The following is a 14,804-nucleotide window of genomic DNA, read 5'->3' as shown; positions in this document are numbered from 1 at the left end:
GAGTACAGCCAAAGAAACTGATACAGTTTTGTAGAAACTAGGACCTCAATTCTTTGGGCTCAGAATGTGACCTTTAATGGCTTTGCTTTTCAGCCCATGGTTGTTTAGATTACAATAGTTGGTTGATTTGGAAAAAAATTTTTTTAGCTTTCTTAAAAAGTATTCAAGTATTTATGGTACCATACATGCAGATCCTCAGAGATCGTTCCCTGACTTCTGGAAGCAATACTTCTTGAGGTTGACTACAAAATAATACATAGTGATTTTTTCCACATAATAAAATATGATGTATTTGATCTACAGCAGATCTATTACTAACACTTTTGCAATATTTTAAATTTCAAACTTACCTAGGAAAATTAGTTTAGCTAACATGAAGTGGGAACTCTCACATTTTTCTGCCTAACTTTATTGTTTCTCTAATAAATAACCCTTGGCTATTATCTATATATATAAAAGGCTAAGCATCTGTCCGACCGTCCAACCAGTAGCTATGACGCACAATGACCAGCAGGGGGCAGATGCTCAATGCAGGAGCTGCCAAGCTGCCGTGACTTGGCAGTGGTGGTTCTCGAGTGACGCACCCCAGAACCAGAGAGGAGGGAGCCTGATTCCGGGGTACATCACCATAGGACCACCCTCTCACAATCTGGGACCACTCGGGGGATGTCAGAGAGCCGTTTTCAGCCCGATCGTTGCAGGCCAGGCTGAGGGATCCTACCTGCCAGAGGGACCTCAAAGGGCATCACTCCGCAGATGCCCTTCAATCTACGGCACCACCCCAGGTGCGGGTGGCCAGCCGGGGAGGGACCCCGGGAGGTTGGCTCCAGGGCCCATCTCACCCAGTCCCACCCCGCCGGCCACCTTCTAATTAATTTCCTTTCAATGCACATGAGTCTGTGCACTGGGGCACTAGTAAAATATAAAGAAATAGAATGGACATTCTGATAATAATTGAATATTGGCAAATTAACAAAGCACAGAAATTCAACTTTTCTTTCCATTTTAAAAATCATTTTATCATTATGTCATTTTATGTAGTACCTGGCACTTCCACATACCTATTTTCTTCTCCTAGCACACCTGTGACATAGGTTTAGCAGGTATTGCTATCAAACATTTACCAATGAGAAGCTGAGAGAGTGAATACTTTTCAAAGTCAGGCATTAGAAGAAGGTTAAGTTTAAAAAATTTGGCTCTCAAAAGAAATTTCAATCGTTGTACTGTTGATATTTGGCTCTGTTGACTAATGAGCTTGCCGACCACTGGTATAAGCCCATCATATTAGGTTTGTAGCAGTAGTCTTTGCCTTTCCTCAGCATCTGCCTGGCTTTATTTTTTATTTATTTATTTATTTATTTATTTATTTTTAAAATATATTTTATTGATATTTTACATAGAGGAAGGGAGAAGGATAGAGAGCTAGAAACATCGATCAGCTGCCTCCCGCACACCTCCCATTGGGGATGTGCCCGCAACCAAGGTACATGCCCTTAACCGGAATCGAACCCAGGACCCCTCAGTCCTCAGGCCGACACTCTATCCACTGAGCCAAACCGGTTTCGGCGCATCTGCCTGGCTTTAAAAAGGAAAAGTCCCTCAGAAAGCCTTGGTTGGAGGCAAAGGCTCAGTTACGAGTTGCACAGATCTCACCTAACAGAAGCCTACAAATCCTTGTGTGAGTTTTGGTCGGTATGGATCAGATAAGTGCCAAATATAAGAAATTTATTTTTGGTCTTTAAAAGTAATAAACAGTATTGTCTCTAGAGTTAAACCTGAGTTGAAATTTTGACTTTTTAGCTGTGTGAAATTAGGCAAGTTGCTTTTATTAGGATTAAATGAAATAACATCTGAGATATGCTTAGTGCTGTATCTGGCACATAAGTGCTCAGTAAATGGGACATGAAGGTAATAGTGGTGGTGAGTGTTATTATTCCATTCTGAATCAATCACAAAAAGGTAGAAATATAGAGTTTGCCACTCATTGGACTGTATGAGCTAACTTAAGCATGACAGGGTGAGTCAGCTATGGTTATAATATTTACTCTGCTTTCTGGGCATGTTTTTTTTATTTTAGCTCTTTATGCAGATAGTAAAGTATAAAAGTTAGTACAGCCCATGGAAATGCCATTGACAACGAATAGAAATTGAGATATTAACTTAAACATTGACTTCTTTTTCAACTTCACTTAATCCCCCCACAAGCCATATGAGTTAATACAACTCAAGCCGTATGCATTAATGAAAGTAGACCTGTAATTGGGTTACATATGGTTTAAGAAATTTCTTATATATCCATAAAAGAAAGACAACAAGGGTAAATAAAAATGAAGGATATCTAAGCTGCCCCAAGGATATGTCTTTGTCAAAAGAATGAGGAACAATAATCTCATTTTTCCTTCTCATCCCAACCAACTCACAGGAGCAACTCTCACAGACATTGACCCAGAGCAGCATGCAAGGGCATTGTTTTAATAAAGAAAATGATCTTTTATATAGTTATTTTACCTACCTGTAAAGTTTTTACCATCCATACCCACGTGGTTATCAATATAAGAACAATAAAGATACCATTAATTAATCAGGGATCTGCATGGTAGGTAGAAGGTGCCATGGGCTTTGGAATCCAGCAGATCTGAGAGAAGAGCCAGGATAAGTTTTTCAGTTTCTTTAATCCTTAGGTACTTCATCTTTAAAGTAGGAATATGATAATCACACTTTTTAAAAAACAGCAATAGTTAACACTTGTAAGTAATTATACGCTAAGCACTATGTTTGTTTAATTCCTTAATACAACTCTGTAAGGTAGTTACTATAGTTATCACTTTAAGATGAGAAATAGAGCCCTGGGCAGGTAGCTCAGTTGGTTAGAACATCATCCCCATATGCCAAGGTTGCATCCCCATATGCCATTAGGGCACATATAAGAATCAACCAATGAATGCATAAATAAGTGGAACGACTAATCATTGGCGCTCGCTCTCTCTCTCTCTCTCTCTCTCTCTCTCTCTCTCTCTCCTCTCCTCTCCTCTCCTCTCCCTCTCTTTTCTTCTCTCTCTAAAATCAATAAATAAAAAAAGGAAAAAAAATTTTAAGATGAAAAATGGAGACTTAGTGAGGTTGGTAAACCTGCCCAAGATCACACATATAGTAAGTGATTTAAAAGGAGCCACAATTTCAACCCAGGGCATCGGGTGCTATAATTGATGTTCTTAACCACTATACTCTCCTAATTGAATTACAAATGGATTAAGTGAAATAATATATGCAAGGCACCTGGCTCAGTGACACACTAACAGAAAAATGGTTTTTCTAGCTGTGGTAATAATACAAAGTGTGGTGATTTATGTACAATCTTTCAATTCCCCTTTATAGGCAGTAATATGCATTAGTTAAGGTTAGGAATGTGGTCTTTCACCTTTTTACAATAGACTCAAACTGACGTTTTATGGAAAACATATTAAGAGTAGTTATGTTGAGCAGTCACAAACATAGCTGCAATGGCTTTAGCAGTGATAAATCTAACAGTACATTTCAGAGCAGTTTAAAAATCTTGTTTCAATTTGTGTCGGTGTATGTATTGCCTAAGTATTTTCTTTTTAAGGGGGATCACTGTGAAAAAATAAAATGGCTCATTTTTTATATTAGTGGAATTAAATAGTTGTATATATCACCTTATATAGAAGATAAGCCAAAATTTGTCAAGCTTGTAAATATGTTTTTATGCTCTTACTTAAATATGATCTAAAAAGTCAATGATGTCACAGTCTGTAAATAAATAGGCCCAGTGCTGGCCCACAAAGAGCATGGGCTTCGGAGCAGGCTGACTTGGCAGATACCACTTATTAGTTATTCACCAATCTCTCCTAATGTCTCTGATCCTCTGTGTCCTTCTCTCCGTCTCCTTCCTCCTGTTCAATACTGGGAAAAGACAGCAGCGTCAAAAAGTATGGTTTACCTCTGCTTAAAAACAATAGTTTCATACCTTCTCTAAGCATATTTTGGCTTGAAAGGCCTTCTTCTCTGCCTTCTCAGAGAAAACAAGACTAATTTGTGTCATTTAAGACAAGTTGAGTAGATGACTATGACAATTCTGAATTTTCTTACAACTAACCAATAATGTTGATAACCCACAGGTGATTGAATTTGTTTATAATGAAAAGCTCATCAGTTCTCCAAAATTTTTAAAGGATTCTCCAAAAATTTTATCCTATCAATTAATGAATTGTATGTTTTTTGGTTTGGGTGGTTTTTTGTTTTGTTTTGTTTTTTTGATCTAACATCAGCTATTGAATGAACTAACCCAGCTAGTAAATGCTACTAGCAGCTGCTACTTACTTGAGTGCATACACTTGGTACTTGCCAGACCTGGCCAGATTTAATTAGTTAATTCTCCAAGAGCTCTGAGGGTTTGGTACTGTTGCTCTTGTTTTATAGTTGAGAAAAACAGAAAGGTTGAGTAACTTGATGTGTCTCATGAGTGGAAGAGCTGTGACTTGGCCCAGGTATGTCCAAGCAAAGCCTTTGTTCTTTGTTACCCAAATTGGCTTTCTCAGGCCAGTCACCTATAGAAGCTGATGAGAGGGATAAGCATGGCTTCATACTCTAGAGCAGGGTAGGGAACCCTTTTTCTGCCAAGGGCCATTTGGATATTTATAACATTATTCCCTTCATATAATTCACTTAACATAAATTTATGTTGCTATGAAAAAAAGCTCCTAGATTTATTTAATTTTGAGTCCCACCTGTGGTTGCCTTGGCAGGGCCAGACCAAATGATTTCTCGGGCCATATACAGCCCGTGGGCCAGATGTTTCCCACCCCTGCTCGGGTCCTCAAACTTTTTAAACAGGGGGCCAGTTCACTGTCCCTCAGACTATTGGAGGGCCGGACTATAGTTTAAAAAAAAACTATGAACAAATTCCTATGCGCACTGTGGGCCTGGGATGAGTCAGCTGCTAAGCAGGACAGGCAGCAGCACCCGGCGGGTCGCATGTGGCCCGCGGGCTGTAGTTTAAGGACCCCTGCTCTAGAGCATGCTGACATTATGATTATAGAAAATTTTAGTCCCTGCAGAGGTCTTAGAGACCTCCTGTTCAACTGACTTATTTTAAAGAACAGACAGTAGAAGCTTTAATAACCTCAGTAATCAAACAGTTAAAATGTTGAATATTTCTTTACTCTATCCCCAAATCCCTTAGTATTTTTCCCCAAATAATCTTTTATTGAACTTAAACAGTTTCTTTTTCAGAGACTGATAAATAATCTTACTGATTCATGCCTTTAACCAATGGTTGTCACCTTTTTTTTTTTTTCTATTTAAAGTAATACCTCATTTCCAGTCTTTTCTCATCAGCTCTTATAACTATTGAAGAGTTTTGGTAAATAAAATAACACAGTAAAAAGGGGAAACATTCCCTTTCTGTTTCTTACAATAGTCTGTTCCAAGAGGAATCCACTAACTAACGTTTAAATGAGTATGTCTGAATTTATAGAAATTTACCAAAGGCCATCTCCAAGTCTTCATATGAATGAACTCTGAGTGCTTAATGATAGCCTGAGTTCTGTTTCATTTGTCCTTGCTGGATTCCACTTGTTATACTTGGCCACAATGGTAGATCTCCTTCTGACTGTCTTTTTAATATTTTAAATAGGGTAACAATGTTTAGTTAGACTGTTTCCAAATGGAAATAATGCAAAGACCTTAATTGCTAAGGAAGACAAGAAGATGGTTACCAGTGTCATAGTTTAGCATCCAAAATGTTAGGTTATTAAATTTGGGTTTTATCACTATGATTTCTGGGTATTTTTCTGACATACTAGCATGGATGGGAATTTGAATTAGCATTGGCTGAACTTGTTACCACCCTACCTAGCACTCATATATGTGGTTGTTTTTTTTTTAATGAAAGAAGTTTAACATTAAAAAAAAGCAGAATATAAAAAGTTGGCCAGATTATATTGACAAAGCTGCCCATTACCTTTGCAGAAAGTCCCTGTCAGAAGATAAACTTTAAAGCTGGAATGCATGAAAGAATTCCAAGATAGAATTTAAATTTAAACTGATTCTTTATAGATAAGCTTTTTAAAAATCCACCTCTTTGCTTCAAGTCAGGATTTTAAAAATAAATTTCCCCTTTAAATCTCTTGAGCGATTTTCATTTTTTGCAAGGCCGCACTGCTGGTGTCCTGGAAAAATGGAGAGTTAGAGCTTTATCAGTTGGTGCCCTGAGGTATGTGGCAAAGAAGCTAAATCCTTGAAGATTAGCAAAAAAAAAATGCAGCACATGGCAATAAGGGGCTTATATGACTACTAGTATTAGTTCAGGTGAAAGAAGTATTGCTTATACATAAAACTGGACAAATCCACTGACAATGTATTTTTAGTTAGCTACAAAGGAGTCTTATATTACTGGACTTTGCCTCTTTGGTGAATTGGGAAGCTTAGTAATCCACTGTAAATGCTCTTCTGCGTGCCCCAATTCTCAGCATCACTCTAAAGGGCTGTTCTTTTATTTTAACCCTTAGATGCTCATGTTTTCCCACATTTTTGGCTTCCAGCCATTATAAGATGGCATTAGTCATATTGTTTAAGTAACTGAAGTAGTTACCATTTAGTTTGTTGATTCCTGAGAAGGACACATGAGAAATAAATTTACTATTGTAGGAAACGTCTCTTATTTTGGTAGGCATTTGGATAAAGTTATTGTAAACAAAAGTCTAATAAGAAATTTTTACTTAGAAATTGTACTTTTTATATATTTTAGAATTCTTATTAATCTTTCTAAACACTTGCTTGTATTTTATATTTAGCTTAATCTGATTTAGCTTCTTTAAGAATGAAATTAAGGTCTATAAGTATTTTTAAGTAGGGTAACCAGATGTTCTGGTTTGCCTGGGACAGTCCAGTTTACACCTGTTATGTGATATAGTGCCCACTTTCTCTCTCAAAGTTGTCTCTGTTTGGATGATATCTTCATCCTCATTATAGCTAAAACTTAGCTAAGGTAGTAGGTTCTAAGTCATTCATCAACTCAACAGGTTTACTAAATATCTGTCGTATTCAGAGCACATTTTTACCATTTTTAATTTTACTTACAAAATGTATCTCCATTTTTGTTTGCTAATTTTTTTACACACGGTATCATTTAACTTTTCTTTTTATAGTAGATCATAAATAAACCATGTCTGGATTCTTTTGCCCTGCCATGCCATTTAAGACAACATCAAAAATCCATCCACTTTAGTTGAATGGAAGTAAAGCCAAAGTTAATCTCAATTTCATATAAACTAGTTAGCCTTCTATAGAGAAAAGAAATATTTTACAACCAATCCTTGCCATCTCACAAGTATATTAATCAAAAAAGACATTGACAGCCCTAACTGGTTTGGTTCAGTGGATAGAGCGTCGGCCTGCAGACTGAAAGGTCCCAGGTTCGATTCCGGTCAAGGGCATGTACCTTGGTTGCAGGCACATCCCCAGTAGTGGGTGTGCAGGAGGCAGCTGATTAATGTTTCTAACTCTCTATCCCTCTCCCTTCCTCTCTGTAAAAAAATCAATAAAATATATTAAAAAAAAAAAAAAGACATTGACAAAAAAGAATGTGAACAGCTTCGTGCAAGACATCAGCATTACCAGAAAAAAGAACTCAAAGTGTAAGGCAAAGAGTCAAGGAGCTGTATGGTAGAGCAGGGGTTGAATTTGGTGTCAGGAAACCCAGATTTATTTATTTTATTTTATTTTTTTAATTTAGTAAATCTTTATTGTTCAGATTATTACAATTGTTTCTCCTTTTTCCCCCCATAGCTCCCCTCCATCCGGTTACCACCCCACCCTTTGCCCTTACCTTTCCCCACACTGTCCTCATCCATAGGTGTACGATTTTTGTCCAGTCTCTTCCCGCACCCCCCATACCCTTTTCCTCCTGAGAATTATTAGTCCTCTCCCTTTCTATGCCCCTGATTCTATTATATTCACCAGTTTATTCTGTTCCTCAGATATTTAATTCACTTGATTTTTAGGTTCACTTGTTGATAGATATGTATTTGTTGTTCATAATTTTTATCTTTACTTTTTTCTTCTTCCTCTTCTTTAAGAATACCTTTCAGCATTTCATATAATACTGGTTTGGTGGTGATGAACTCCTTTAGCTTTTTCTTATCTGTGAAGCTCTTTATCTGACCTTCCATTCTGAATAATAGCTTTGCTGGGTAGAGTAGTCTTAGTTGTAGGTTCTTGCTATTCATCACTTTGAATATTTCTTGCCACTCCCATCTGGCCTGCATAGTTTCTGTTGAGAAATCAGCTGACAATCGTATGGGTGCTCCCTTGTAGGTAATTAACTGTTTTTCTCTTGCTGCTTTTAATATTCTCTCTTTGTCTTTTGCTCTTGGCATTTTAATTATGATGTGTCTTGGTGTGGTCCTCTTTGGATTCCTTTTGTTTGGGGTTCTGTGGGCTTCCTGGACTTGTAAGTCTATTTCTTTCACCAGGTGGGGGAAGTTTTTGGTCATTATTTCTTCCAATAGGTTTTCAGTATCTTGCTCTCTCTCTTCTTCTGGCACCCCCATAATTCTGATGTTGGTACGCTTGAAGTTGTCCCAGAGGCTTCTTACACTATCTTCAACTTTTTGCATTCTTTTTTCTTTTTTTTGCTTTTCCGGTTGAGTGTTTTTTGCTTCTTTGTATTTCAAATCTTTGACTTGATTCTTGCGTTCCTCTAGTCTGCTGTTGGGTCTCTGTATAATATTTTTTATTTCAGTCAGTGTATGTTTAATTTCTAGTTGGTCCTTTTTCATATATTCGAGTGTCTCATTATATTTATCGGCCTTTTCTAGGATATTCTTGAAAAGCCTTATAACTGTGGTTTTGAATTCTATATCCAGTCATTTGTTTTCCTCCATTTCTTTCGTTTGTGATCTGTTTCTTTGACGCCGCATTTTCACTGCTTCCCTGAGTTGTTAGGGTAGCTTTGTGTGCTAGGTTTCCTATATGGCCCAGTGGGTCGGCCTCCCCAGTTACCTGAGGTGGACACTCTTGGTGCACCCCTTTGTGGACTGTGTGTACAGCCTTGTTGTAGTTAAGTCTTGATTGTTGTTGGTATCACTGGGAGGAATTGATCTGCGGGCCAGTTGGCTGTGAGGATCAGCTGTGTCTACACTGGGAGATTTTCGGTGCTGGAGACAGCCTTATAGGTTTAGCCTTGCCAGATTGCAAAAGCCTCTGTGCTCAGCTTGGAAGGGGTGGAGTCTCAGGGAGGAGCAGACAGTCTTGGCTTCCCGTCAGCCCTGCCCTTGCATGCAAATCTCCAGACCTCTGCCTTCCGCGGTTCCTGAATTTCCTTCTTACTGTCCAGATTTCCCCTGTAAGAGCGTGGGTCCCTAGGGGCTCACCCGGAACTGCGGTTCAGTGCAGTCAGAACTGGGGTTCAGTGCAGTCAGGAGCTTCCGATTCCGTTCTGCTAGGAATAGCCTGTGGTAACCTCCGCAGTCAGTCGTTGTGCGCACTCTCGCCTCCAGACCCCTGCCACCGCGGCTCCCCTTAGTCTCCGAGTCTCCGAGTCTCCGTGTGCCTTTCTCTCTACCTGACAGTCCAAACTCCCCCTGTATGAGCCTGGGTCCACAGGGTTTCGCCCAGAACTGATGTTCAGTGAAGTCGGAACTGGGGTTCAGTGCAGTCGGGGGCTTCCTTCCCCCTTCCACCAGAGAAAGCCAGCCAGGCACTCCACTTCCCTTCCTCCCTGCGTGCGCGTATCTCCATAACTCAGCTCTTTGCCGCTCCTTCTCCGTGAGCTTCCCTCTTTCCTTCTAGTTGTAGAATTTCCACTCAGCCAGCTTTCCTGTGGTTCTGGATGGTGTCCGTTCTGTCTTTTAGTTGTAGTTTTGAAATTGTTGTGCGGGGCAGCAGTTTAGGTGCTTACCTATGCCGCCATCTTGGTTTCTCCAGGAAACCTAGATTTAGATGATTTGGTTACTAACTTTGTGGCTCTAGGCCAGGGGTGGGCAAACTTTTTGACTTGAGGGCCTCAATGGGTTCTTAAGCTGGACCGGAGGGCCAGAACAAAAGCATGGATGGAGTGTTTGTGTGAACTAATATAAATTCAAAGTAAAGGAGCAGAGGGGAGAGCAAGAGAACCCTCCGCTCTTTCGGCTCCACGGGCCGGATAGAACAGCCGAACGGGCCGGATCCGGCCCGCGGGCCATAGTTTGCCCATGGCTGCTCTAGGCAAACCACTTAACCATTTTGAGCCCTCAATACATGGGGATAATAATACCTTTCACACTTACCTAATAAAGTTGTGAAAATTAAATTGGATCATGTGGATGGGCCACACTTTGTGAAGTGCTATACAAGTGTGAGTTATAATTATAGTGTAGTATGGTAATAGAAGTGGGTCACATATACAATGTGAAGCATAATAATAGTAAAGAAGATTTCTTAAGGGTAGAGCAGTAAACAGCTTTTTTAAAAATTAAAGCTTAAGTGTTATGTAATAATTGTATTATGGGTTGAAGGAATAAGGAATATTACTCTCAATACCTCATCACTTATGAGTTTGTGACCCTAAATTTTTTTAGAATTGAAGAAATCTAGGAACTTTATGTAATTTTTCATTCTTTGAATCAAAATAACTATTCAATCCTACTTTTGCTATTTGTGTGACCTTAGAATGGAAAAGGGAAAGAAAGTGGAAAAGAAAGGAAAAAATGGTGACTTCATATATGATCCCTGTAAAATGAAAACCATAATATGTATCCCACTTGTTCATTTAAAAACATAAATAAGAACATATGAAAAGTAACCAAGCGCAATGGCTGGCAAATAGTACGTGGTTTATAAATGTTTGGTTTTAATATATTTGTTTATTCTCCCACTGATCACACAGGAAGGTGAGAAAAATACAGAAGCCTTAATAGTTTACAGAGAATACTGGGCCATTGGTTTTCTGATTGGTTAGATATGGAACATTTTTGGGGGGGTGGGCAGGGGGAAGAAAGTGAATGCCAACTTAGCTACTTATACATGGATATTGCCCTGCCCCACCCCCAGGGACCTTGATCCCTGAGGGCCTTAAGGGAAACCACTGGACTGGACTATCCAAGAAACTGGGCAAATGAAGGAACCATCTGTTCAAAGTGGGACCATCAAGAGGAGCAGGGTTTTATGGGGACGTTGATAAGTTAAAGTTTAGATGGGATTAGATGAAATATTCATAGGCTATTTAGTTGAAAACGTTCAGTAGACATTATATTTTGGTCTTAGGTTCATTGCTATTCTAGAGGGGAAGAGTTTAAGACATGGCATATTTAAAACTTAAGATGAAAGCCATGGACATGGATGAGATCACTGAACAAACTGTAGAATGACAAGAGGAAAGGACCAAGTAGAGTCAGGCACAAGTAGAGGGCTTTGTAAAGGAGAAGGGAGGAAATGGATAATATCTATAATAGAAAAACATACTGGGACGTTAGGAAATAATTCATGTCTAGAAACAGTGGTTTCAGTGGTATTATTTCAGGGGCTGAAAGTAGATTGGAATGGGCTGAGGAACCAATGAATTGGAAACTGAGAAATAGGAGAGGTTGTTAGCCAGAGATTGAAGAGGAGGTAATAAAAAAAAAAAAAAAAAGTCAAGCACATTTAAAAGCTAGATGAAAATAAAGAATAGAACTGAGAAGTTGAAAATGCTATAAATAAATAAGCTAATTGATGGAGGAGGTTTCTTTAGAAGACAGAAGGAGATGGGCTCTAGTGTATTTGTGGATGTAGAGAAGTTTGTAGAGAGTTGAAGGAGTTCCCTAGCGGCCAAAGTCATGAATCTTAATGTAACAATGGAATAAAAATAAACTTTACAAAGGGACAGTTAAAACATGAAAAAATAGTAGATTTGGTCAATGTGCAATATATATATGTTATATGATGATAATATATTGATTATTATGTTATACTAGAGGCCTAATGCATGAAATTTGTGCAAGAGTAGGCCTTCCTTCCTCTGGTACCCGGGACCCAGGCTTCCCTCCAGCCCCTGGCACCCGGGACCCGGACTTCCCTCTCAGTCCCAGCTTCATCCAGAAGGTCATCCGGAAGGACATCCGGTCTAATTAGCATATTATGCTTTTATTATTATAGGTAGTCATTCTTCTTTAGAACCACCAGACTGTTTCATCATTATTTAATTCTTGTGCTTAAAATATATAATCAGTGATTTGCAATTAGTTGTCACAGTGTGTATAGTAATACCCAAGATCAGGGATATTAAACACCTGGCAGTGCCTAGGACAGTTTTAGTCAAAGAACTATCCAACCAAAAATGGCAATAAATCCCTATTGAAAGATTTTGATATAGATAATAATTTGGAATTGCAGAGCTGTTGTTCAGTTTGTGCATTCAAAATATTTATTACACCATAGTACCATCAAACCAAAAATTGTGAAGAACCCTTTTTTTTTATATTTTATTGATTTTTTACAGAGAGGAAGGGAGAGGGATAGAGAGCCAGAAACATCGATGAGAGAGAAACATTGACTAGCTGCCTCCTGCACACCCCCTACTGGGGATGTGCCTGCAACCAGGGTACATGCCCTTGACTGGAATCGAACCCAGGATGCTTCAGTCCGCAGGCCGACGCTCTATCCACTGAGCCAAACCGGTGAGGGCATGAAGAACCCTTTTAACATCATATTTAATTTGTATACATATTACCTTTCTATGAGTGAGAAAGAATAGTTTCAAAACTTGTGAGATATTTTAACTTCTTCAGCAGTTGCCTTCACCAAAAATCTTTTGTAAAAATATGTTTTTTTATTTTACTGTATTTCAGGTCTTTGTACTACTGGCCAAAAAAATTGAATGGTTTAATGCTATAAATTACACTTGGTGTTTCAGATTTCCTATATGATAATACAAACTTAAGATGAGTTTAATGTTTTTGAAGTCCCATAGACAAATGACTTTTATCTTACAGTGGCAAAATCATTGTTTTTTCTATTCTTGGTAGGCCTGGAGACTACTTAAATGCTCTACCAAATGGTTTGGATAACAAGTTTTGTTTAAATAATTCTAATAGTGAAATCCAAGAAATGAACTAAAACTAAGAAAATACAGAGTTATCTGCCACATTTACCTAAAGCAATTAAAGTTTGTAGAATTTCTCATGATGCCAGGTAGCCTTTAGTTGTTGAAAACTAAAACATTGAATAGCCCAGATTATCTCTATATCTGGCATGTGAGCCACATTTAAGGCTTACAATTTGTGGAGATGGGGAAGTAGGAGAAGAGGTAGGAGGTACTTCTGTTGGAGGGGAAAATACACACACACACACACACACACACACACACACACACAAACACACACACACACACACACTAGAGGTCCGGAGCAAGAAATTCATGCACTCGGGCGGGGGGGTTGGTCCCTCAGCCCAGCCTGCGCCCTCTTGCAGTCCGGGATCTCTTGGACATTGTTAGTGCTGCCACGGAGGTGGGAGAGGGTCCCGCCACCGCCGCTGCGCTCGCCAGCCTGCGCTCGCCAGCTGTGAGCCTGGCTCAGGGCTTCTGGCTGAGCAGTGCTCCCCCTGTGGGAGCGCACTGACCTGTGTTGAGCATCTGCCTCCTGGTGGTCAGTGCGCATCATGGTGACCGGTCGTTCAGCCATTCGATCAATTTGCATATTAGCCTTTTATTATATTGGATATATTTATTAACACTTAATGTCCTAACTTCAACAGATAAAAGTGGAGCCAGTTGTCCCAGCTCCAAGTCCAGTCATCCCCAGATTGACTCTCCGAGTTGGTGCTGGCCAAGACAAGATGTAAGTAAAACGTTTTGAATTAGAGTGAAATAATTTCAGCTGAATATTCTCTGCTCTTTCCTAGTGGATTTAGAAGTCTGCAAACCTTTTCCAAGTATGAACATGTGGGGTCAAGCTTTATTTTGAGATTCTTCATTTTCGAATTTTTATTGCTGTCTTCCTCAGAGTAAATGCATATTGTTTTATTTAACATATAGGATCCTTTTGTTTTTCTTGTTCTTTTTTTTTTTTTTTTAAAGACTAGCACATGACATTGATTCTACCTAGTTTTAAAGGTTCTGGTTATCTGAAAAGTAAGTGACTGTGTATTGAATAGACTAACCACCATGTTACACTCAGGAGGATGTAATGTTACACCTTCTCAAGTATATATTCTCTATCACTATAACAAAGAACGAGATTCCCTGCTTGCTCAGATGGCACATGGCTTTATTCTGTGCCTATAAAACAAAGATACTGCCAAAAGCCTGGTGAAACAGTATATAGTAGTAACAACTGCTGCTTTTTTTTTTTTTTTTTAAGAGAACTGGAAATGTAAGCCCCATGTGTGCTGTTTATTTGTCTTAATTTTCACAGAATCATCATATCAACCCACCCTTTTTTAAAGTAAATTAGTTGTCTATGTTTCTTTCATTCATTTTTGGTGTATGAATTGAGGCCTATATGATGATAAGGTGATAAAACATTGATTTTTATTTTTTGTAAATCATGTTGAAATCATTCGTCTTATTCTAAAATCATGTCATTTAAATGAATTTCACAAGCTAAATGTACAAGTTTACAACCTTACTTTTTACAAGTAAGCCTGAAAATGAATTCATTTACATTGCAAACAATCAAATACTGTGTAGAAAATAGGCTTACAAGGCATTTCATTTTTACTCAGTATAAAAATGAAAGTAGAACTTATAAGTTTATTTAGTGGGTAGAATAGACAACAGAAAATATGTCTTGTGTTCTCAGTGGTTCATCCCATCTTAAAGTTTGTGT

General features: G+C 38.6%; 1 protein-coding gene across 1 annotated transcript in view; it reads left to right on the top strand.

The window, feature by feature from the left end:
- TAF3 (TATA-box binding protein associated factor 3) overlaps positions 1-14,804 on the top strand; it is a 208,305-nt gene that overhangs the window by 162,262 nt on the left and 31,239 nt on the right. Inside the window, exon 4 of the mRNA XM_080666018.1 lies at positions 13,732-13,814. Within this exon, the coding sequence (XP_080522144.1) occupies positions 13,732-13,814 (83 nt within the window). The remainder of the gene's footprint in view (positions 1-13,731; positions 13,815-14,804) is intronic.

The sequence above is a fragment of the Plecotus auritus genome, assembly GCF_963455305.1.
Source record: "Plecotus auritus genome assembly, chromosome: 1".
NCBI classification, from domain to species: Eukaryota; Metazoa; Chordata; class Mammalia; order Chiroptera; family Vespertilionidae; genus Plecotus; species Plecotus auritus.
Note: the sequence above shows the minus strand (reverse complement) of the source record. Positions and strands in the feature narration are given on the sequence as shown.